At 44.1% G+C, this 23,564-nt stretch overlaps 1 protein-coding gene across 1 annotated transcript in view; it reads left to right on the forward strand.

The window, feature by feature from the left end:
- ST3GAL1 (ST3 beta-galactoside alpha-2,3-sialyltransferase 1) overlaps nt 1-23,564 on the forward strand; it is a 72,609-nt gene that overhangs the window by 44,277 nt on the left and 4,768 nt on the right. Inside the window, exons 2-5 of the mRNA XM_030486407.1 lie at nt 3,557-4,367; nt 14,114-14,310; nt 17,414-17,593; nt 21,875-21,920. Coding sequence (XP_030342267.1) covers nt 4,056-4,367; nt 14,114-14,310; nt 17,414-17,593; nt 21,875-21,920 — 735 coding nt within the window. The 5' untranslated portion in view covers nt 3,557-4,055. The remainder of the gene's footprint in view (nt 1-3,556; nt 4,368-14,113; nt 14,311-17,413; nt 17,594-21,874; nt 21,921-23,564) is intronic.

Genomic DNA, 23,564 nt, shown 5'->3' on the forward strand with positions numbered 1-23,564 from the left:
AACAAAAAAAAAAGATCTACCCTGGGGAAAAAAGAAGAAAAAAGAAGAAGAAAAAAAGAAAGCTCTTTCTGTTCAATGTGAGACGACAATGAAGGTAAATAGTCACAATGGGTTGATCCCAGTATATTTTATAATATAAAAGATTAAGCTCTGCTTTCCTTTATGACCATTTAATCACACTGGACCCACTCAGGACAGATTTTGGAGGAACATGCTCCATCTTCTGAACCTGCCCCTCTCTGCTCTTGCCTGGGACACTGTCACTTCACATTTTCTCTGCATTGCATGTCACTGGCAACATAAATAAGTTATCCTATGGTGTACAGGGGTGTTTTACGTAGGGAAAAGGGTATATGTAGGAAGGGGGAGGAGGTGGGAAGGTAGCAGGAGAAATCCAGACCACAAATAAGACCTTAAGCACCCAATCACTTAAGGTAGCTTAATCTGCTGCTTGCCTGGGCTGGAGGCACAGAGCCACTGGCACACTGTACTTTAACTCTGTTTAACTCTCAGGGGACCATAGCTGGAATGAGAGCTGGGCACGTAATTTAGGTCTCCATACGTGAGGTCCCCAGGGGTACTTTCTGGATGTGAGTCCAAAATAGGCTGTTCACAGATGTACTAATGGCAAGGTCATGCGGAGGTATGTTGATAAGGACCGTGGCTGGTATCACACTGCTTACTTGTAGTGACTTAAATTAACTGTCGCAAATAGTATCAGGAGGTAAAACATTCCCGGCAGCTAGAGTTGGCAGCCCTCCCTGGTTTCCCACACCAGCTGCTGCTTTGGCATCATCCCTGCCCTTCCCGCTTCCCATTGACGAATCCTATGGAAACCCTTTTGTGAAGATTTATGGATATACGTGAGCAGAGGGAAATGCAGGGACGGTCTGAGATGCGGTGCAAGATGCTGGGAAGAGTGAAAGTACTGATGTCTGGGTTGGATCCAATGTGTGTTTTAAGAAGGGAAAAGAATGGTCCCGCTCCAAGTCACAGGGAACTCGATGAAAGTATTTTCCATTCATTTCAGCCTTCCTTTTCCTCAAGCCCTAAATCACATTTATAGACCCCAGAACCTTTCTGTCAGGTTATATATATATATATATATATTTTCTTTTTTTATTATCAGGAGTATCCATAGGAAACACAAGCATTCATAGGAAACTGCAAGTAGCAAGCATTAAAATAGAGTATCCGGTGTTTATTTCCACACTGGAAGAGGGTCTTGGGAGTTCTTCTGGTTTCTCACCTTCCCATCACATGCTATAAAAGGCAGAATGATTAGGAGTTTGGAGACACTGCAGTCCGCTGCATAAACATGGGTTTGTTTGGGGTTTGTTTTGATTGGTTGGTTTTTTTCCCAATTCTAAATATGTTTAACCTTAGCTCAGTTACAAAGAAATAAATAATAAAAACAAATGGTGAAATAAGTGTTTGTTTCGGAAGCCAGAACTGTTTCTTTTATGAACAATACTCTATTTTATAGCTTTTCCAAGAAAGGCTGGACAATCCCCCTCCCTCCTCCACTTATTAATAGAAGAGCAGGATCTGTGTTTACAAATACTGACTTAGCCCAGCATTAACAGTAGTAGGGGTTCGACCTGCCAGCATCACAGCTCTTGAATTATCTGTTCCATAGAGGGAGAATCAATCTGCTCCTTGGATTTGGCGTCTTTTTGGTGGGGTTGGAGGCTGTGTTTTTGTTTAGGGTAACAACTACATCTAGGCTAGTAAAGCAAACGTGTTTGGGGCTGCGCTCCAGCTGGAGAGGACAGGGCCATGCATGGGGTCTGTGCTCTTCAGCTCTCTTTCTACCTCTCCAAGGCACAGCAGCAGCATCCCCACCACCTTTTGGGTTGTGATTCCCAAATTGAACAGTTTGGAAGCTTTCTGGTTAGCCCCAGAACTTCCCTCTAAACAGTTAAAGCGAGCACAGGATTGTTCCCTGATGCTGTTTAATTCACTGGTGCAGGTGAGCCCAAGCAGCCGGGGTTAATAAAGCTTTTTGTTGTCCAGCCGGACCCACTTGTCAGCCCTTGAGCTCCTGTAAATGCATTCGTAGGGGCCAGACTTAAATCTTGAGGTATTTGGCAAACAGCAGCTAATTGAACAGCACACACTGCCCATCACGTGCTGTGGATGAGAAACATGAAGCAGAGCAAAGGCTTAAGACCATTGTTTGAGGCTCCTGCCTTTGGATTTGGTTTTATGGGACTCAGTAAATATTTACACGCTGCCTGTAAAACCCAGGCCTGTGCTGTCTCCAAGACACCATGTCAAACCCCATTTGGCCTTAGGCAGCTTCTCACAGATCCCCAGGAGAAAAGCCAGCAGCAAAGCTGGGGGTGCTGTACCCAGCCCAGAGCTGTGACCACCAGATGCGCTTTGTCCAGATGCACTATCACTTCGTCTGGATAAGCATCAGATTTGGGTGATGAGATAAGGGGGGTCCTGCATCGATGTGGCTCACAAAATGAGTTAAAATGATGGGTTTTAACAGTCACAGTTGTAGTTTTGCTGTTTCTTTGCTGGTCTGAAGCCTGCAGCTGAGCAGCGAATGAGACTTTTGCTGGGCTTTTTGCTTGTTTGTAAACCGCATGTGTTCTGACACAGATGCTTCTGTGATTTTTTCCTTCTCTTTTTTTTTAATCAAAAGAGTGTTATTTAACCAATGGCACTTTGGGGGCTTTTTGCAAACATCCAAAGTTTGAAAAACCACCACATGTTTTTCTTCCCACAAAACAATGGCATCGTGGGAGGAAGTGATCCACTTTTTGACTTTAAAAAACCTTGTTTAAATCACTGCTGCCAGGCAGGGGACACCAGGGGGGAACAGAGCAGCTCCGTGTCCCCCGACTCATCGAGGCAAAGCAGCTTCCTGCCTCTCTGCCTGGCTCAGGATCCCATGGGAACTCTCTGAGATCACAGGCTGCCTTCACCTGCCCTTCCTTGGCAGGAAAAATAGCAATAATCCGTGTGAAACAAAGGCCATCTATACTTTGATTTCCCCTGTCCGTCCCAGGACGTATAAGGTATTCTTGCCTGGCTTTCTCTGAATCACGAGTCCAGCCCCATTGCTTTAGAAATTAAGCTGGTTGGGGGGAGGAAGAGAAAGGAACCAATTCCTCTTCCTCCCAATCCTGCTCCTCCTTCTTCGCCGAGTTCTTTTTTGTTCAGCTGCTTAGAGTTATGAATACTTTGCTGCGTATCTTGTGGCTCTCAAGGTCAGCGTAAGGGGAGGAGGTGAGTCATGGCCATTCAGATGGCTACAAACTGTAATTCAAATACAGCCAGAGCGATGAGGCTGTTTCAGTAAAAAGGGACTCAGTGTCCACAGGTCTATTCTCTGCCCTTTCAGAAAGTTCACCCTGAAACTTCTCAGTATGCAAATACCACAGCAGAAATCACAGCCGGTGCTGCTGCATCAAGGGCTCTCTGAGCTGATGGGAAGTTTTGGGATGGGCAGAGAAAAGCGGAGAAATTAGGTTGGAAGGAATGCAAAATAAAATATTCTGACAATAATTTTTCTTTTTTTTTTTTTTGTGTGTGTCTCCAGGCTGCAAACTGCTCTCCATGGCTTAAATGGACATCAAAGCATGTCTCTCTGCTGGAATGTACATCCCTGGATGATCTGATCCTTCATGAGCTAACTTCCAAGATACAAAATAAATAACCACCCTTTTCGCTCTACAATCTGCTTTCTTTAATTTATGGCTTGCTCCCACACAGAAAACCTAAATTTTAATGCTGATATCTCTCTCCTCTAAATCTTCTGGAGTGTGGAAGGACAAGGGTCTGTCTTTGTTGAACGTTCACTGGGAGAGGCTAGCAGCAGTGTAAGGGACTTGGAAGCGCTGTGAGGAAGTGAAAGGAAATACCTAGCTTTGCCTTTTTGAAGCCTGTTTAGGGGAAATATAGCTTCTTCCCTTATGGATGGAGTTTGTATGTTCAGCCTAAGCCTGGGGTGGTAACTGGCAGGTGCCTGCAGCACCCTTTCCTTTTTGCCTTACGCTGGACCCTACATTGGGCTTGACGGCAGAAACTGAGTGGGAAAGATGGTCGTCATAAGGAGGAGGAACGTGAAAGTGTTTACCTTCGCCTTTCTGCTCATCACGGTAACATCATTTCTGCTGAACTACACACACCAGGTGACCACCAACACATGGGACCCGAGACATCTCATCGTGCAGTTTTCAGAGCAAGTCCAGAAGCTCTTCAAGTACCCCAAGAGACCGTGCAGCTGTCGCACGTGCACCTCGGAGCTGGGATGTTCCCTCTGGTTCGACCAGAGATTTAATTCAACTATGCAACCTTTCCTGACCTCACAAAATGCCTTGATCCCAGAAGACAGCTACAGGTGGTGGCTGGTAAGTGGGAGGTGTGGATGCAGCCCGGTGTTTGTGCGATGGCTGTGGTGTCAGGCTTTGAGCGGTGCCGAGCAGATCGTGAGAGATGGTTCCTGCCAAAAGCTTTTGCCATCTCAAGCTGACAAGGAAGCAGAGGTGGAAGAAAGTGGGTGTTCGTGCTGCTGTTTAGCTTGTAGGCTAAACATGTTCACTTGCTCCAAGATAGAAAACTCCCTGGCAGAGTTAGGCGGCGAATCCAGAATTTGCAAATGTTAATATTGCCTTTTTCTCCCTTCTCTTTGAAAGACTAGACTTGGTAAGCCACCTTGTGTCTCTTCAGGTGGTGAAAAGGGCTTTTGCTGTCCATCGAGTTTGCGTTGTGAAGTAATTCTCCTGGGGCTCTCCCTACCATAAGACATGGAGTACTGCATCCAGCTCTGGAGTCCTCAGTACAAGAAAGATATGGACCTGTTGGAGACGGTCCAGTGGAGGGCCACAAAAATGGTCAGGAGGATGGAGCACCTCTCTTATGAGTAAAGGCTGAGAGAGTTGGAGTTGTTCAGCCTGGAGAAGAGAAGGCTCCAGGCAGACCTTATTGCGGCCTTTCAGTACCTAAAAGGAGCCCATAAGAAAGATGGGGAAAGGCTTTTTATCAGGGTCTGTTGCGATAAGATGAGGGATGATGGTTTTAAACTAAAAGAGGGGAGATTCAGGCTGAACGTGAAGAAAAAATTCTTTACAATGAGGGTGGTAAAACACTGGCACAGGTTGCCCAGAGAGGTGGTGAATGCACCATCCCTGGAGACATTCAGGGCCAGGCTGGATGTAGTTCTGGGCAACCTGATCTAATTGAAGATGTCCCTGCTCATTGCAGGGGGGTTGGACTAGATGAGCTTTGAAAGTCCCTTCCAACCCAAACCATTCTATGATTTTTTGATTCTACATGTAAATAATTGGCCGGATTAAATGGAAAATTGTTAATTCCATGTGTATGAGAACAGTCTCCATTGTGGCTGATGATGTAAACCGGTCTGTAAAGCACACGGGCAGCTGCAGGTCACAGGGAAAGAGCAGCCCCAGCGTGTCCTTGAGCAGGGCAGTCCAATGAGCCTGACCCAAGCATCATGAAAGCTAGTGGATAACTTGTTCAAAAAGCACACGAGGGAAAAAGATATATCCTGAACGTTTTGCCTTGTTAAAGCCCCTTTTATGTTCTCTTGAAACAAGACATTGATTAAATGAATTGCTTGTGGCCTGTGCTCCTGAGCTTTTTCCTTCTTTTGGAAAAACAGTGTCCCTGTGCCTTTCTTTGAACACACAACAGCCTGCAACGAGCGCAACAACCCTTGATACTGAATTTGGGGCTTTCAGCCCTTTCCTGGCAACCTGGGGAACCCCCTCCGCAGTCACCCACTTTTGCAGTGAGGGCATTTAGGTTTGGAGGAGGTGTTAAGTGCTGGGGGAATGAAGGTGTATGTGATATATCATTTCTCACTCTGCTGGCTGTTGCATTTACTGGTGAAAAAGAGATGCCACTAAACAACAGCTTTAACTATTTCATAAATTATATCCTCATTTTAAAATTAAACCCTCCTTTTTGCTGTGATTTTCACATACTCCAGGCGTTATATCCTTTCACCAGCTCCTTGACCATGACTCAGATTTCCCATAATTTGTGTTTTTTCTTGCAGCCCCCAGACACTTTTCCTTCTGGTCCCCACATTTCCTGTGTTCAAAAACCATGTAGATGAGGCCCTCAGTGATATGGTTTAGTGGTGACTTGTCAGTCCTGGGCTAACGGTTGAACTTGATGATCTTAAAGGTCTTTTCTAACCTAGTTGATTCTATGATTCTATGACTTCCTAGTTGTGCTTTGCTGGAGCCATGAGAAGGGAGGATGGCAAGCTCAGGTCCTAGCTCCACTTGCCCTGGGGTGAAGTTTTACCAGGGAGCTGAGCTGATCTAACAATTGGCAGTTTTCTGAGGTGAGGGGATACCCCAAATCGAGAGGATGAGGTTGTTCATGGACACCATGAGTGTTCAGGCTGGTTGTGAAATGCCTCCTGATATTGCCTCTGAATGCAGAAACGGGGAGCACTCAGCACCTTGAAGATATGCTGGGGACAGGATGGGATAGTAAAGCCTAAATCCTATCATCAGTGCAGAGGCTGTGCTGGGTGGGCACGGTGCCTCTGCTCTGTCCCAAGGGCTTTCACATCGCCCCTGAGCAAAGCCACACTGCATTCTGCGCTCAGACCTCGCTCTGATTTAAACATGAGGTTTGAATGCATCCTCTCTTAAAAGAAATTAAAAAGGAAGAAAAAGGTTGGGACTCTTAGAACAGAACTTTTGAATTTCTGATTCTCCTTCTTAGTGAGACTGAAAAATAGAAAGGCACAAATACCTCACTTCAGCTCAACCCGAAACAGATTTTTTGGGGGGAGGGTTGTTTCTTTTTCAGCTAAACTAAAAATAGCAACTTTCAGCACAGCCAAAAGTGTTTTCTTTTGTCCCCCCACCCCCAGTAAAAGCTTTCCATTTAATTTTCAGGGCTGGCTGACCCTATTTTTATTGTTTTCATGTATTTTTTTTGAATTCAGGTCAAGTTCAAAGGAAATGCACCACTTCAGAACACAAAATCAAAGCATTTTTTTTCTTAGATGGTAAAAATAAAACTTCTCAGATTTCTATACTTTTTCTACCATATTTTTTTTTCAGCCAGAACTTATTTTCAACCAGAATGTATGAAATATTTCGGTGTCTCCCAAAACTGCATTGTGTACTGGAAATCAGTTACTTACTGAAAACACATGTCCTACTCTATCGTAGATGGAGAAGGTGCTCTGACTCCTCTGAAAGATGCTTCTGGGTAAACCCAGGCATGGTGCAGCCTCAGCTCCTCACTGCAGCCTGTTTCCTATGTACATGTTGCTTTGAGTAAGCCTTTCAAATCCAGTCGGTGCCATTTCTGCAGTAATTCCCAGGTGCATCCTGGCTGCACTCCCTTTTTCACTGTTCATTTTTAGGCCCGTCTTCAAAGCGATGTTGAGATTTCAGCCAGTCTTAAATGAAACATTGCTCATGGCCATGTGTTACTCTCGCTTGCTTTGCCAACTCAATAATTTGTGACTTTTTACTATATTTGTACTTAAAAGATGAGACATGAGGAGACCTAAGATTTCTTAAACTCCATTTCAGGGTAGAAATGACTGTGTTTGCTCTCAGGAACTGACTTCAGACAGTGTGCTGGTTTCGTTATGCTGTAACTGAGATGACGGTGACTGCACTGGATCTATTTGCAATGAGGCTGTGACTTTCCTGTCACAGGGAGACCCATGTGATATATTTGGACTAAACACAGGCAGAGTCCTTGCCAGAGAGCTGTCTGTCTACCAAGCTCAGTCTACCCTCCCTTCCCATTAACCCTGTTGTTGCATATGTGAATAAAGAACATTAATATTAGTAAGGAGCATTAGTATCCCTCCACTTGTAGGAAAGCGAGATTTCAGAGCCAGTATTTGAGATGAAGTGACGTTTGGGGCTAAAGGATGTGGTGGTTTCACTTGCTTACAGCTCTTCACGTGGCTGACAGGCTGCTTCCATTTCTGCCTTTCCTTCCTTTCCTTCTTTTCCTTCCTTCCTCCTCTCCTTTTCTCCTCTACTTGCATGTCTTTCTGTCTATCCATCTGTCTGCCTTCTCTTATCTTATACTCAGGGACTGGGAGAGCTTGAGTGTTTTGGAAGCTGGCACCTTATGTTATGTGACACATTTCTTGCTGTTTGTATTTTCTGCCCCACCTCCCTGAGCCGGTTCACCTGCAAGTTTTTCATTGTTGTTCCATGACACAAGTGCTGTGGACATTTCCATTAAATTTAGTAACTTGTATGTAAGGAAAGAGGGCAAACAAAGAAACCGTGCCATAACACAGCATAGCACTTATTGACAGTTTTCTGGTTTCATTCTCAGGGGCTTTGGCATTGTTTTTGGTGGTCAGAAAGTATTAAAAATATGAGATCAGAACCTGATGTTCTAAATCCAAAATAAGCCTGTTGAGGTTGATGGATTAAAGCTGTCATAAGGAAAATCAGGCTCAGAGTTCCCTGGCAATCTTATCTGTAGCACATTGTTCATAAACATTACAACAATTTTTATCTCGAGTCTTATGATATTTGAGGGTCTTGCTTTGGTTTTTTTTTTGGAAGAAAGCTCAGCTCGTGGGGCCATGTGATCAGCCTATTGAAAACAAAATGTTAGCTTTTACTCATTGTGTTTGTAGGAAAAAATGCAATATACAGCATAAAGATTTGCTAAGCAGATGGCAAACAAGAGGGCATTCCCAGTACATGTGCTGCACTGGTTTGTAAGGCAGCAGCAGAGCTACCTGGCACTTGCGTCATGCATTTTGAATGTTCTTTGTAGGAAATTTGCCCAACTACTTTGATCACCAGAAGTCTTCTTTAAAACTGGGACGCTGTCTGTGACACTTTGAAAGGAATGCACAGGGCTCAGTGCACTGAAGGTGGCAGAAGGTGGAACCAAATCCAGGCCAGGTCCCAGGATCTAGTCTCAGTGCCTGCTATATGCCCAGTCATACCTGTACTGCTTGGTTGCAAGCAGGGCATTGAGACCAGCCTTGGACATATGAGGATCTGATGGATCTGAAGGTGATCCAAGCTCACAGGTCCCTCTAAGCACTGCACTGTGCTCTGCTGAGCTGCAAGCATCGTGCAGCCAGAAACAAAAGCACACAGAGCTGATGGAGGCAGGGTCCTTGCTCTTTAGAGTGGCATGGAGGTGGCCTATGAGCCATGGAAGCCAGAAGTCATACAATTTGTCATATGCATATCATTGTAGGATATTTACATAAAGGACGCACATACTTTCATATGTGAGAATACCTGTTTTTTGACAGGCACAAATGATTAAACAAACCTCAAACTCTTGAAAGCCCCTATATTCTTCCCTTTAGTCTCTTTGATGCATAGTCCTGCATTGATGCAGGACATTAAATACGACAATAATAATTTTCCAGACCAAGGAGGCATTTTTAAAATTGATGGTTTCCTTTTAACCTCTCCTTCCATCTGCAAAGTGGAGATTACCTGGGTTTGCCCCACCAGGCTGTTGCTAGGATTAATCTTTGTACAATGCCTTATAGCTGGGAAGCGCTGCATCAGTATTAATGCCTCTGAACTGCTGCAGCGAGGCAATTAGTGGCTATGCAAAAGAGATTCTCATGGGGCTTTATTCACTCTTCATCTTTTAAAAAGAGTTAAAAAATATTAGAAAAGGCACAAAAAACCAGTATTGCTACACCAAATAGCAATGGCTGCCTGGCTGTGTGCTCACAGGTCTGCCCGACCCATAGCTATACCTGCCAGTCTACCACAAGGGTTGTGTCTCGATCCATGCCCCATCTGCATACACATCACACCAATAGTTACAGGTTAAGCAGGATATTTTCTACCTGCTCATAAATTGGGATTTTGAAGGTGTATTTAATACACTGCCAAACTTGTCCATAGATGCAGGATGCACAGGCACCAAGAGAGTTTTCATTTGAGGCTCTCCTGGCTATAGCTGTGTCCTCGCCACTCCAAGCTATTAGCGCTGAGCGGCCTTGGCTGCATTCACACCCTTTGAATCCTCTTAGCTGAATTTTGGGTATTGCTTCTTGGCAATCGCTGACAGTGTGATGGTACCAGAGAGCTCGGGGAAGTTTATAAAAGCAGGGAAGTCCCCTTAATGGAGGTGTGCACACAGGGATGAGAGAATGAGCAACAGCCTGTTCCTTGGAAAGCCATAGGTAAAGAAAGGAAGCGCATAAACTTTCAGGGTACTTTTTCTTGCCCTTTTTTTCTTTCCTTGCTTTTTTTAAAATAAGAAAATGCAAAATCAACAAGTAACTTGTGTGAAGTGGGGAGCTTGTAAGGCTGGGAGGACAGGGTAGTTTGCTTTCCCTGTGAAGATGACTAGGACATTTCTTATTTAATAGTAACTTCTTATTCAAAGGTTGTGGATTCAGCTTACCAATACCTAAAGGGGCCTAGAAGAAAGCTGGAGAGGGACTTTTTACAAGGGCATGTATGGATAGGAGAAGCGTTTAAACTGAAAGAGGGGAGATTTAGATTAGATATTAGGATAAAATTCTTCGCTATGAGGGTGCTGAGGCGCTGGCACAGGGTGCCCAGAGAAGCTGTGGCTGCCTCATTCCCTGGCAGTGTTCAAGGCCAGGTTGGACACAAGGGCTTGGAGCAACCTGCTCTAGTGGAAGGCACCTGTGGCAGGGGGTTGGAACTGGATGATCTTTAAGGTCCCTTCCAACACAAACCATTCTGTGATTTTGTGATTCTGTGGTTCTATGAAACGTCTCAATCTGGACTCTGAATTACAGTTTTTAACAACCTAAGGTGAAGAGTTGACTTCCAAGAGGCAGACAAATATTTTATGGAGGGCAGCTGGGTTGTTAAGTGATCTAGTGATATTTTATATGTGGACGTAAGGTGGGTTAAGATACCTTTTGTACTCAAGCAAGAGGTTAAACTGCATCTTTGAACACAGCTGTTGCTTGCACAGATTTCTGAGAAAAGCAGCCACTTCACTCAGGGTCAGGTATTTCAGTGTATTTAAGCCCTCTCCTAGCGGCTGTATCCATACACATATCCCTGGTACACATCTATGGCACTTGGAGGGAGGATGCTGTTCCAGAAGAGGCATGTGACACTGCCTATGGCTCTGGCTTGCTCAGCATGGACAGACTTTCACTCAGTGCTTTTGTTGATTTGTGGCAAAGGCCAGACTGGTGGGAACTTGTTAAAAAGACAAAAAAAAAGAGACAATATTACTCAAAAAAAGGACAAAAATCTGGTGTGGGGAAGTGAACTATAATTGGCTTGTAGTTGTAATGCTGTTAAGATTGTCTTTTTCAGGAAGTCAAGTAAACATTGTGCAATAAGGAGCTGGCGTACAGTAAGTCTGAACTTCTAAAAGCTCTGCCTTGGAGTTAACCAGCTTCATTGTCTGCTCTGCTCTGTTTTTCTGAGGTGTCAAAGACTGAAGATTAGAACCAGTGCTGACTGGAGATTAGGCCTGAAAAGTGTAGTCCAATCAGATAATCATGGAGGAAATTAAAACAGAGCACTTCTAGTGAGTTAAGGACAGATGTCTTATTGTGCGATAAGGTCACACAGTGCAATAAGATCATCATCCTGTTTGAGATCATTGAGGATATCTCTGTACCAATCTTTGCTATGGAAGTTGGGTACAACCAAGGGATCATAGGATGATGGTGTCCTGCTTTCAAGCTGGTGTTGATGCCCATGTTTTAACTTGGTTGCAATGCAGTTACTGTAGACCAACAGCAGCATTACAAAAACAAAAGGCAGATCCCTGTTCTGTGTAAATGGAGGTGCCTACCTGTTATAATGTTTTTTATCATTTTAGTGCTTTAAGCAAGTCAATACACCAGGTCCTTTCCTTTCCCTATGCTATCATTCTGGCTGAAAAGACAATTTAACTTAAAAAGAGGGCTCAAGTACTTAGAATTTTCTGAACATTACCTTCCTCATCTGAATTTTCTCAGGGAAAATCAGTTCAAGAATAGGTTTTTGGGTTGTTTGGTTTTGGTTAGTTCTTTTCTTTGTTTGTGGGTCCATCCCCCACTTCTCTCACCCCACCCCCCTGCATATCTATGCTCTTAAAAATGTTTTGGTGCATGTTTGGTTGTTTTCCCTTTGATTTCTTAAAGGCAGTTGAAAGTCAGATCACCTTTACAGAGGCAGAGTTTGGGTATATGCACATATGTGTTCAAATAACTCAAAATAAGTTCTTTTCTAAAAAAAAGTTGTATTTTTCTATATTATCCACCTGATACTACACTCCAAGACATCTGTGAAGTCTCCATTTATTTTGAAGGCTGCAGACTTTCTAACATTAAGTGGTTTTTGTATATTCAGAGTAAAACCAGGTTAGATTGGATTCATAAAGAATGCACAATAGTTTAGGCAAATGAATAATCACATGTGTAATAATGTGGTGATAATCATAGAATCACAGACTGGTTTGGGTTGGAAGGACCTTAAAGCTCATCCAGTTCCAACCCCCTTCCATGGGCAGGGACACCTTCCACTAGAGCAGGTTGCTCCAAGCCCCTGTGTCCAACCTGGCCTTGAACACTGCCAGGGATGGGGCAGCCACAGCTTCTCTGGGCACCCTGTGCCAGCGCCTCAGCACCCTCACAGGAAAGAGCTTCTGCATAGTATCTAATGTAAATCTTCCCTCTGTCAGTTTAAAGCCATTTCCCTTTGTCCTGTCACTACATGCCCTTGTAAAAGTCCCTCTCCAGATTTCTTGTTGGCCTTTAGGTACTGGAAGACTGTTACAAGGTCTCTCTTGAGAAATTCTTTCTAAGGACTTCATAGCATGGCCATAACAAGAGATTGGGCATCCTGATTACTTTGCATCCCAATCACCTTGTGCGGTCCATACCTGAGTATATAGGCTAGCAAGGATTAGCAGGAAGATTAAGTGTATGTATGCGACATTTCTTTGTCTTCTTTGTTTCAAGTTCCTAGCCCCAATGTTGTCTTGTAGCTCAGAACTCCCCAGACCTGTTGTTGAATTCAGTGCAAATAAGATTGCTTTACATAGTTCTGCAAAGAGACAGCAGGGAATTTAAACAAAACTTAGAGCAATACATCTGTTTGTGTTTGCGTAAGAGAGAGGGAGCAGGACAAATTAACAGTTCCTGGTGCCGTTGAAGGAAATGCATTGGAAACTAAAGCCAGATTACCCCAGGCCCTTGCTGAGAGTCATTGGAAAACGTGTTTCTCTTCTCTCCCTCCCTGCCTCTCCTTGCCCTGGGCTGGCAGAGTGAGGGCAGAGCCTTTTGGCAGGTTTTATTTTAGGAGCCGTTCTCCCTTTGTGAGAACCACAGGGGTGGGCAATGCTCTGCGCTACCACTCCCAGCCTCTGTAGTAGTCGTCAGAGAGCAGAGCCCCAGAAAGGGAGTGTCTGACCATCACCTGCCCTGCACCTTGCCTATACCTTCCTGACCTAGCCATTGTTTCCACTATGCACCACAGAGCTGCTTACAAAAGAGTTCCCCTCCATGGCAACAGGCACAATGACCAAGGTCCGGGTGGTTTTCTTCATCCTGGAGAATTTTTGGGATGATTTTACATCTCCAACCCTCAGGGCTAACTCTGCTTTACCATAGTTTCCTATTCACTAGCAGCTGCTTCCTCCACAGTCCAGAACAGCAGCAATATGATCTCCCAATTCCACTTCTGGCATATGCCAAAATTTGAGGAAGAGGTGTCTGTGCTCCATCAGGTTCAATGAGACTCTTCAGTCCTTCAGAGGAGGGTTAAAAGAAATCTTATACCTGTCCTAATAGAAGATACATGGCCCAAAGTGGAATTAGGCTTATAGACACCAGAGGGACATTTATTCTGCTGAGGTCAGCCTTGGGGAGAACTCATGGTCTGTTCCACCATCGCTAGAAAGAGACTGAGGAGGTGTAGGAATCAAAGGAGAAAGAGGGAAAAAGAGGAACCAAGTTAAAAAAGTTAATGAGAAGGGATTTTCCGCTTTTCTGTTGGGTTTTGGATCTTTTTCACACTTCAGCTCCCAGCTGAAGCCTTGCAACACAGGAGACGGTGTCTGCAGGTAGATGTGAGAATGGTCTTTGAGCAGACATTTGAAGCTACGTCTTGCTCACATAAAAGCTGTATTGGTAACCTGGAGTGATTTTTCTCCCCAACAGAAACTGCAAGGAGAGAAAACTCCAAAGAATATTAACGCTACCCTCAAGGAATTTTTTGGGATCATTCCTGGGGATGGGGACCCGCTGCAGGAGCGAGGCACTTTCACGTGCAGACGATGCGCTGTCGTGGGCAACTCTGGGAACCTGCGGCAGTCACAGTATGGCCAAGAAATTGACTCCCATGACTTTGTGCTCAGGTGAGTAGGCACCACCTCGGCTCCACATGGTTCTTGTTTAAGAATCACTGGTAATTTTGGGGACAAGTGAGCAAACAAGATTTCAGGGGCTATCTAGTGAAATCTGGTACTTAGGTCAAATCTAAGTTCCAGGGATGTGTATTGGAGATACGGCTGCTTTAGCTTGGAAAAGAACAATGACTAGATGTTGTAGCTTGTTCTGCACTATTTAGAATTGTCTATGTTATAGTAAAATATGTAGTAAAATATAGTAAAAGTTAATGCAGATGGTACTCACAAGTGCTCTTTTACATACTTATTGATTATATCAGATTTGGCCTTCTTGCACTGGTTCATTCTCAAACAACGTTGGCAAGGAAAGACAAAGTCACTTTGCAATGGGCAGGAGAAAACTGGTTGGCTGCAGCTACTTTGTAAAGGGTCATGTCACCTCTTCTTTTCCAAGCAATGAAGTTTGGCTATTTTGTCCCACTGAAATGCAAGCAGGAAGAGGGTGAGCAGAGCTAATCACCCAGAGGGCAGCCAAGATATGCGGGCTAACTAAGTTCATCTCCAGGGTGTTGTCCAGCTTTCACACCACAGCTGTCAATACAGCACAATTTGGGGAGCGATGGAGTGCAGGTCAAAAGGCCTGGAAGGGAGCGATTGCTATTAAAAATACTCTGGGAAATAACATAATCTTTAGTACGAAGCTGTGCGCTAACATCAAGAGCGAAGCAGCAGCAGATCAACACTATTTGAACTGTTAAGCCACCTTATGCCACTTGGCTTCCTATGCGGCTTGGACACACTTTTAGAGTCTTCCGATGACATCTAAATGTTCACAATAAATTGTTTCAGGAGTTGCTTCCATCAGTTGTGTGCCTTGTCCTCTGCTAAAAGAACCTCTTGAAGGCAGAGACAGCCAACCTGGTCTTCAGATCCATGATGGGAAGTGAAGGGCCATTGACATTAGTCCTGCAGGTTTCAAATGTGAGGCAGCTGAGGTGCATTTATGCTTAACACTGTGTCCTTTGCTATGCAGACACCCCCATTCCTGTGCGGACTTTCTTATCTTACCTGGCCTATGTTTCCAGATTCATACAGAAAAGGCTTTGCTAGACTCAAAAGCTATTTTTTTGAGTAGTAACTAAAGAGTAACACACTCAGTGTTTCTGCTCTGAGGCTTTGCCCTTCCTGTAGCTGTGCATCCCTGGGAAGGGAGAAATTCTACGTGACTTGGAATTGAACTTGCCTGTTTTGGGTTTACATTTTAGCAATCTCAAGCCAGATCTGAAGGGATGGCACAGGATTTTAGAGTTCATTGTGGCAACGCGTGCAGAGAAGGTGAACCCTCTGTGTGCTGATCCAACAGACAAAATCTCTGGTGACCTGATGTTCCCTTCCACATGCTCTGGTGATAAAGCCAAGCGCTGAGAAGAGCCAGAGAGTCTGAGGGGACACCTTTCCTTCCACACACTGTGTTCCAACCCCCTCTTTTTTGTTTAACTATCTGCTTTCATGAGAGAAGGAAGTTCCGGCTTGTTCCTTCCTGCTGAGACTGGGTGTGAACAGTGCCTTCTACCATGTCACACAGGCAGCCCCGTCAAGGTTGGTGGGGAAGGTACATAGACCCGAGGGCAGGTTGTGAATAAGATAACTAAGGTGCCACCCTTGGCTTTATCCTAATGGAAAGCAAACCCCATATTGTAAACCTTAGACTGACTAATCTCAAGATAAAACATAGTACGTCTGCTACTTTATTAGTATTTCTATACAATACGATGTGGGTTGCTGGCAGGGAAGAAGCTAACTCAATAACAAGTCCATGCAGGCTGGTAGGCTATTCTGCCTATGCTAATAACTCTCTTTGTGGAAGTTAGAAGAAACTTAACTAATTCATGTGGGGGAACACTGCAATAACACAGCCTGGCATAGATTTGATAAAGGTGTTTTACCTCTGCCATTACCAGTGACCAGAGCAGCATGTAGCCTGGCAGTGTACAATGCTCCTCATCACCTTATCAGCTACATTCTTCCCTGTCCTCCCTTCACTTCTGCCAGGAGTTGTGCTAATGTCTCTGCAGAAGACTCCACTGGGCTGCAGAGAAACCCCATTCTGCTTTGAGATAGCTTAGGGGTTTCTCCATGGTGTTGCACAGCACCATGAATTCATGCAAGGTTAGTCAGAGATCTCTGATCTGCATTACACTGCACCAGAGAAACATGAAAATCTCTACCTGTCTGGAGCTAATGCATCAGGGAAGGAACTGCTGATGCGTTCCCAGATTTGCTTTCAGAAGTGTACACAAGCATAGAGACATTTCTGTAGCCCTGAGTTCAGAAATACACACTCTGTTCCCTGATACACCCCACATAAGGTAGCCCTGTTTGGCCAACACATTTTGACTGAGCCCTGGTGGGTCCTGGACAGGTCTCCATGCACTGACCCCTGGGTTACTTAAAGCACACCACATGTGTGCAGAGTCACCCTAAGTAGATGAATTGAAGTTGGAGGACATACTACGACATAAGATTTGAGTAAATGAAGTGTCAGCAGAAGGTCCTGGATTTGTCACTGTGGCTTTGGTGCCTTTCAATGGGAGAACGTGCCGCTCCTCACCACACATTACATGGTTTGTTACCTTGACCCTCAATATCTAAATACACCCATCCAGATGGGGAGGGGATGAAGCTGCAAGAAGTCAAGCTGATGGACTTCAGGACAATGTTTTTCCTACCTCCTGGAGGCTGCAGCTTTAGGATGAAAGGAGATGAGTCCTCATGGACTTCACCACTTTTTTGATCAGCTCTCTGCTGACTGTAAATGGAACACAGGGATGTGCTCAGAGATACACTTGCTTGGTAGACACTCCCATGCAGTCCAAGGAATCCCATACTAAAGCTGAGCTTTCATTTACTATTAATTTATCCATATGCGTGATGGTCATTGAAGACCCCTACACCCTGTCAAGGCTGTCTGAAGAACCTGTATACAGAACTTAGCCATGGGAGCATTTTCCTGCTTTTCTCAGGCAAATCATTTGGGGAAGATTCACACTTATTTGTACATAATTCCCGTCCTGCTTCTTTACTCTCTTCACTTCTTACTTTTGGGCTGCAGAATGAACCGTGCCCCCACGGCTGGCTATGAATCAGATGTTGGGAGCAAGACTACACACCACTTCGTTTACCCTGAGAGCTACAAAGAGCTGGCAGAAAATGTGAGCATGATCCTGATCCCCTTCAAAACGCTGGACCTGCACTGGGTTGTCAGCGCTCTCACCACAGGCACCATCAACTTGTGAGTAAGGGCAGGGCTGAAGGGGTGGGAGCACCTATGTTTCTGTAGGAGATAACGCTGGGCAAATCCCTGCTTCTAATAAGGCCTATGGGAGCTTTACAGACCCTCTCAGGTCAGAGTTTCGTCCTGAACACTTGCTTTCTAGGAACAGCTTAATGTTATGGTGCACTCTTTGAGGCAAAGAAGTTTGGTCTGTCTTTCCTGGTAGAATGTGATTGAGAGCGGTGCAGAGGAGACACTATTGTTTTGTGTGTCACCTGTGTGCCTTAGCTTTAAATTCACATGTTCTGCCTGCCAATAACGGGCCACAATGGTATTTATTTTCCATTTCTTCTTTATGAGTGCTTTCAGAAGTAAATGTTCACCTGGTCACCATTAATACATGTATGGCAGTACATAATGTGAGCAAAATGCATGTTTCTTCTGGATGCCTGCTAGCAGATTCCCTCCCTTCCTGTAAGCTGGCTTTTCCTAATCCAGAGAATGAAATACGTGACATTTGTACCGTGTGCGAAGTTATCTGCTGGATGTAAAACCACAGCCTTGCGGGATTGCTTGGTGGCACTCTACTGCACATAAAGAGCAAGAGCACATCAGATTATTCCAGAGAGAACTATTTCAAGACATTTCAACTTTTTTTCCCAATTTCGGGGTCTCAGAAGATTAAAAAGTTGGGAAAGTAAGTCCCTGTTGAGTGAGAACAAGACCTGCTTCATGTTTTTAAGGAAAACTTTTTGATGGGACAACAAATGGAATTTTCTTTCTTTCTTTCTTTTCTCTCTTTGCATTTGCGTTTAGATTCTTTTCACTTATTAAGTTTCTCTTAACTTGTAACGAATCTGGTTTATTGTCTTTTTACCTTTTTTTTTCTCGCCACTTAGCATACACAGTCATAAGCTGTCTTGAAAAACATCCATCTTCAGGGTCCACTCATAACTTGGAAGAAAACAGCCCGCAGTTAGAAAACTGGCTGAAACATACCCAGTGTCCCTCCTGATTCCTCTTCAGTCTGCAGTGAAGTGAAGCAGTGAAGTGGTTCTGCAAGGGCATCTCAGGCTCTGGAGGAGGTCTCTTCCTCCTGCAGGTCCTTGCCATTGCAAGCATCCATTCTTCTGCATTACTGCACACGTCTGTGTGTGCTGGTGGGGGAGTTCTTGTCTGTTTGGCCATGGGTCCACTGCAGACTGCACTTAGAACCAGCTATTGAGCTTCTTCTCAGCCTCCCCGATGCTCCACATCCTCCTCATTGTCTCCTACAGCTCAGCTACCTGCTACTACCTGTACCTATACCAGATACAGGAGGTTCTGTACCTGGGCACACATCTTCCAGACAGGTCTGCTGCCGTCCCTTGCCCTAAGAGAAGGGTCTGGGCACTTCCTGCAGGCTGAGGTCTACACTGCAAGTTATGTGAGCCCTTAGCCTGTCAGGAAGATATAACTGGTTGACCACAAGGCAGTCACAGGAAAGGAAAAACATCTTTGCCTAATAAACTACAGGATATATTATGTATTTATAATTTGATTGTATACATGGGCTTGGTAAGCATCTGGTATCAATTAGAGCATAAGTATTTAACCATATGAAAGAAATACCATATTCAAAGCAAGGAAATTGCATAATTAATAAGTTGGTATATGTTGGAATAATAAAACCAGAAAACCATAAGCACACAAATCATAACAGTAAATGTAACATGATTTGAAACTAGCAAAATAAACCTACGGACACATTAAGCACACCATGTCGGGTACAGTGTATAAGGAAATTGTTGATTGCCCATTTTCATAGGGGAGAAGGCATGAAATAAAAATAAACCCCATCTGAAATACGGTATTTTAGAAGAGAAGAAATACTCACCTCCTTACCCCAACCTGCGTGGACATCATGCCTTGGGCACAGGCTGCATAGTATCAACTGAGGTTAGGTTAAGAAGAACCTAAGTTATCCCAAGATAAGCAAGATAAGCATCCTGTATTAGTTAGACTTCTACACATTGTTTAATTTTCTGTCTCCCATTCAAATGAAGTAATAATTTCCTAAGACTCAAAACCTGTGAATGAATCATGTTTTCCTCCCAGTAGTATTGTAATTCAAGAAATTTTTGCAGTTCAAAATGAAAGCCAGACTGCTGATAGCCTTAATAGTAGATTGAACTGATAGCTGAATGATTCTCTCAGGCACGTCCCATTTGAGTGATGGATGTCCCATTTCAAAGTGGCTCTCTAAGACTGAGCATTGTCCTAGAAAAGACTAAGAAAAGCCTCTTGGGAAAGAAAACCTTCGGGTTTTCTTCAGTCATATTTAACGTAGTTGCTTCATCAGTCATATTTTCTTCATCAGTCATATTTAACGTAGTTGCTTCAACTTGCCTTCTGCAAGTCTTTCAGGCATCTCCACAGCGAAAAAAGTTCCATGTATCTACGCTTGGTTTGGCAAAGAGCAATCCTGATATTCCTTAGAATATTGTACATCTTACACTTGGGTCAAGGGTACAGTACATCTCCTTTACAAGGCAGCCAGTAATGATGGCAGACATCACTAGAGCCCTGCAAAGTGGCTCATAGAAGATGTTTTCCATGTTTCCCACCTGTAGCCACCTTCATCACAAGCTTCACTCTTTGCCCTGCTCCTGCGTGGTACTTACTGGGTCACTAACTTCCTAGCTGCTACGTAGCCCAGGTTTTACACAGGTCTCCATTCGGTCTTAACCAGCATGCCAGTACTTTCCATGTGAATTTAGGAAATTCTGCAGCCAGGTGACAGCTGGACTTGGATATTGCTTCTGAAAAATGAAATATCCCATGATTAAAGTGACTAGCGTCATCTGGCAAGAGCTGGAGTAGTCTCCTGGTTGGATCAGAGCTGTCTGCAAATACTGTCTTGAACACTGCATACCATTCTCTTTGGTTTTCTGCTGTACTTAGCCAGATGTCCATGAAATATGGACCCAATGTTTGCTTCACATCACATTTTTAGAAAAGATTGGCTATTTGTTTATATAATAATGAGGAGATTTTACCAGCAAAGCAGCCCTTTTTGTCTTCATAACCACAAACAGGACATGGGATCACCAAGCCTACTGACTTTGCTAATCAAGGTCAGGTGTGGGAAGCGGATGCCAGAGCAGATTTGCTGAGAGCAAATCAAGAAGTCTGCATGGGTGTCTCTTCCCCATTAGCATCTTGTGCCACATCTCTGGAGAGCTGGAATCCACCCGTCACCTCTACCACTGCATCCAGCCCAGAGCAGGGATCACAGGTCAGGGATGCCCTAAGCAGATGAGGACATTGCCAGGTCACCACTGGTTTGGGAAGACTTAGACTAATGTTTCAAAATGCTGGTGATCCATGGTTGAAGGAGAAATAAAACCTTAATGACAGGAACCTTGCTGTTAAAAAAAATCAAGTGAAAACGTTTAGACTGAACTAATGGAAGGCTTTGGCAATTTACTACAGCCCATCTACAGAGTGTGTAGAGTTTGGGATGTACTCCAATGACGAGGCCAGTTCTCCAGAATCTTTTCACTTGAAACAACTCAGGGAGAGTCTCTTTTTACAGCACTCGTGATGAGCTGTGCAATGCCAGCATGCACTGGCATGAGATATGGGGAAGAAAAGAGTTTTTTGTTTCCAAGGCATGACTTGTGATTTCAACCCAGTCATAAGGTATGACTTGGAAGTTTTATGCTGGGAACTGCACAAAGCCTTCTGCGTCCTCCTGGGGAGGAGGGGAATAGCTTGCTAGTGAGGGGCTGTGTACTGGGAATGCCCGAGTTGCACATAACCACAGAAATTAGGAACTCTACTACCACCTACTCTGAATATCATGTAAGAGCTACAAGTATTAGGAGAGGAAAAGTCTCCCCCTGGTGGGAAAAGGCTTTTCTGCCATGGAATTAAACGCCCAACCCTTCCGTTCTTCAAAGTGCAAATACTGCAACAGTCATGATCCAAGAATTAGAAGTCACGGCTCCACATAGTATTGATTCTACAGTATATTGACAACTAAATCTTTGGTGTCCTATTGTCAATAATTAACTTGAAAATTTAAAAATGGAATGGCTTCCTATAAACTTGCTTCAGCAACAACTCAGTTCTTTTCATGTTGTGTTTATTAATCGCAGCCTCATTTTCCAACAACTTCTTGCATTTATTACTTTCAAATAAGTTGAATTTATTACTATGCATGAAGAACATTCTTTTTTTGGAAATACATGAAGATATTAATCTGTTGAGCTCTTACTAATCTTGGTGGTTTGTGTTTGTTTTTTCTTTTAACAGTACATATGTTCCAGTTCCACGGAAAATCAAAGTCAAAAAAGAGAAGGTGAGCAATGCTGCTTTATGGTTTTGTTCTGCTAATCCACTTGTAGGTCTTTTGCCTCTTTGGGAGACTGCAAGAATCCAAGGAACCCCTTGACATTCATAAAAAGTGCAACCAAAATACACACACATTACAAGACTCAGCTAAGCTAAAGGTTTAGCTGCTGTGTGACATTCAGGCCATAGATTAACCACTAAATAACTGAGGTTGGAAAGAAACTGCTCCTCTGACTATGCCATGGTATATCCGCTGTTCTGAAGGTGGCATTGCTTCCTCTAGGACTGCTCAGAGACATTGAAGGTGCACCGCTGGCCAGCAGTGCTCACCCTCCTCAGCATTTGCTCTGTTCCCACTTGGTGTAATGACACTGAGCTGTGGAGAGCCTTTGGAGGGTTTTTTAAGTAATTTGACTAAACTAAGGGTGTTGCTCACTCCTTCTATAACAAGGAGCAAAGTGAACTTTGAACAAAGAAAGTTGCATGGTTTCAAGTCAGTGGAGAGAGAATTCATGATGGTATTAATGGCTCTTGAGGAAGGCTCTTAGCCTGCAGCTATAATAACTACCTGTACCCAATTAAACAGCTTGGAGACTAGGCTTAGGCCAAGGCCATGCTGGTTTTGTCCCAGGTGAATTAATACTCTCCCAGGCAATGTTCAAGTAAGGTTTGGAGGGTAGCATAGACCAGGGTATATTCCCTGTTTTGCACAGGGACAGAATTGAGCAATGTGGACATGATCTGTGCCATGCCACTTCCTTCAAGGCTAACAAAACACCTCTGAACCATTTCATTTTATAGTGTGGATGTGTAGAAGGCAATCAGTCAGGAGATTTCCCTTCTCTGAGAAGGTTGAAGAAAGATGGACAAGCTGGTGCCCACCCTTCAGCAGTCAGAAGAGAGTCCATCCCATGCATACTGACCCATTGCCCAAGTATGCTGTGGTTTAATAGACATGTCCTACTGTTGGAGGCAGGATTTCCCATGGGTCAGGATGGTCATGTTGGGCTGTTAGCCCCCATGCAAAGACTTTTATTGTAGCTGCATGGTTTGAGGACATAACCAAGGCAGACTATGTAGGGAAAGGAAAAACATTTCTTCTTCATAGACCTTCCAGCAAAATACAAATCTTATTCTCTCACCCTTTGGAGAGGCTGATTTTCTAAGGTGCTCAGGTTCCTAATGTCTCAAGGGCTGGAAAAGTATGACATTAGCTCCATGGCATTAAAATTACAGATTAAAGCACACATTCTCCATTCAGAAGGCCAGGTTTTGCCAAAGGCTTCAAATGAGACTTTTAACCAGTATCAGTTCAAGTTCCTGTGCTTCAAACCGTGGACCTATAGAGGGCATTAAATAATCACTTAACTCATCCCTACCTGTTGTGAGGAACACAGTAACCTCTGCAAAACCCGTGTGAGATGCACTATGGCAGGTTGTTAAACTCATGTCACAGTCGAGTAGCACCAGCCCAGGCTGCAGCTGATGATATGCAGCAGCTTCCCAAGCAGAGAGGTGAGAACCTTATATTTCTTCCCACACTATGCAATGCAAAACACCTTGTGAGAAGCAATTACACACAGATAGAGTATCAGCAATTAACCTCTGACTTTGTAAAAGGAAAAGCCCTACAGCTAAACAGGTAACACTG

Source organism: Strigops habroptila, chromosome 1 (assembly GCF_004027225.2).
Source record: "Strigops habroptila isolate Jane chromosome 1, bStrHab1.2.pri, whole genome shotgun sequence".
Lineage (NCBI taxonomy): Eukaryota > Metazoa > Chordata > Aves > Psittaciformes > Psittacidae > Strigops > Strigops habroptila.